Consider the following 1299-nt stretch of genomic DNA (forward strand, 5'->3'; position numbering starts at 1 on the left):
ACTCTTTCCAACCTTTCAGTCGGCTTTACAAGAACTTGAAGAACTGAAACAGATTGTTCCCAAAGAGTCTCTTGTTTACTTTTTAATAGGAAAGGTAGGTAAAACTTCATTGTGATTGTAAGTTCTTTGGTTTCATTTGCTGCTTAATGAGAAAATTTGATGCCTGTCACTAAGCTGCTTCCACTTGGAGCAGTATTCTAAAAATTCCCAAGCTTTAAATAAGGCTTAGTGCTCACAGCTTTATGATGTGCCAGCTTTTAAATGCAAAGGACAGTTAAAGAGAGCTGGAGGTGCTAGTCCATCCCTCAGTCAGCAGGGCTGGTTATTTGCACACATAACTATTAAAATACTGAATCACATTCTCCTGCATTGTGTCAGAAATACTGAATAAGAAGCAACTGCGTTCCAACCTTTCTTGTGTGAAATGCCAGGGAGAAGGGATCTGGTGACAGAAATCCTCCTTCCCACCACCTCCTCTGCTGATAAGCTTTAAATAACTTCTGCAACTTTCTGCTGGGGGGTGTCTGGTCACTTGGAAGCACCAAGACAAACTTCCCTCTAACGCAATGCTGGAGAACTCTCTCTCAGCAAGATTTCTTTATTTTGTTTAAACTGGAGAGGGGTAAAAAGATTAGTGCTGAAATTCACTGGTATTTTTCCAGGAGTAGCTGGACCTCTAAATTGACATGAGAGTGGCCATGTCTTGATAAATTGAAATATTTTCACTGTTTAAATGCTCAACACAGATAAATAACTTCCTTGTCTGCCCTTAATGATAAAGAATGTCTTAGCTGCTAGTTTAAATTGTTTTATTTTTAAATAGAAACACATTAGTCTTTCTACACATATTTGTTATTTCCCTTGGGGCTCACATAATAAATTTTTCATATCCACCCTCTGTTGTTTTCCATAAAACATCACTGAACTGCGGCTTGGAACATTTGTTGCCCAAACCTTCAAGGAGCAGCTTTGTGTAAATGTAGCCTTTTCTGCTTTTTTATTTTTAGGTTTATAAAAAACTGGGTCAGACACATCTGGCCCTAATGAATTTCTCCTGGGCAATGGACCTGGATCCCAAAGGAGCCAACAACCAGATCAAGGAGGCCATTGACAAGCGTTACCTCCCCGACGACGAGGAGCCCATCACCCGCGAGGAGCAGATCAGTGAATGTTACCCCTATGAGTCAGGTCTGTGCTCCCAGCCCTGGGGCAGGTCAGGGGCTTCTGCCACTTGGGTGTGGGAAGAATGCCAGGTTTAATAAGTGAAACATTCTGCTCAGCAAGTAAGAACTCTGGAGT

At 41.5% G+C, this 1299-nt stretch overlaps 1 protein-coding gene across 1 annotated transcript in view; it reads left to right on the forward strand.

Annotated features, from left to right (window-relative positions):
* The window catches only part of CDC27 (cell division cycle 27), a 19713-nt gene that overhangs the window by 16185 nt on the left and 2229 nt on the right, over window positions 1-1299 (forward strand). Inside the window, exons 16-17 of the mRNA XM_017740538.1 lie at window positions 20-94; window positions 1008-1188. Of these exons, the coding sequence (XP_017596027.1) occupies window positions 20-94; window positions 1008-1188 (256 nt within the window). The remainder of the gene's footprint in view (window positions 1-19; window positions 95-1007; window positions 1189-1299) is intronic.

The sequence above is a fragment of the Corvus brachyrhynchos genome, unplaced genomic scaffold (genome assembly GCF_000691975.1).
Source record: "Corvus brachyrhynchos isolate BGI_N302 unplaced genomic scaffold, ASM69197v1 scaffold47, whole genome shotgun sequence".
Classification (NCBI taxonomy): domain Eukaryota; kingdom Metazoa; phylum Chordata; class Aves; order Passeriformes; family Corvidae; genus Corvus; species Corvus brachyrhynchos.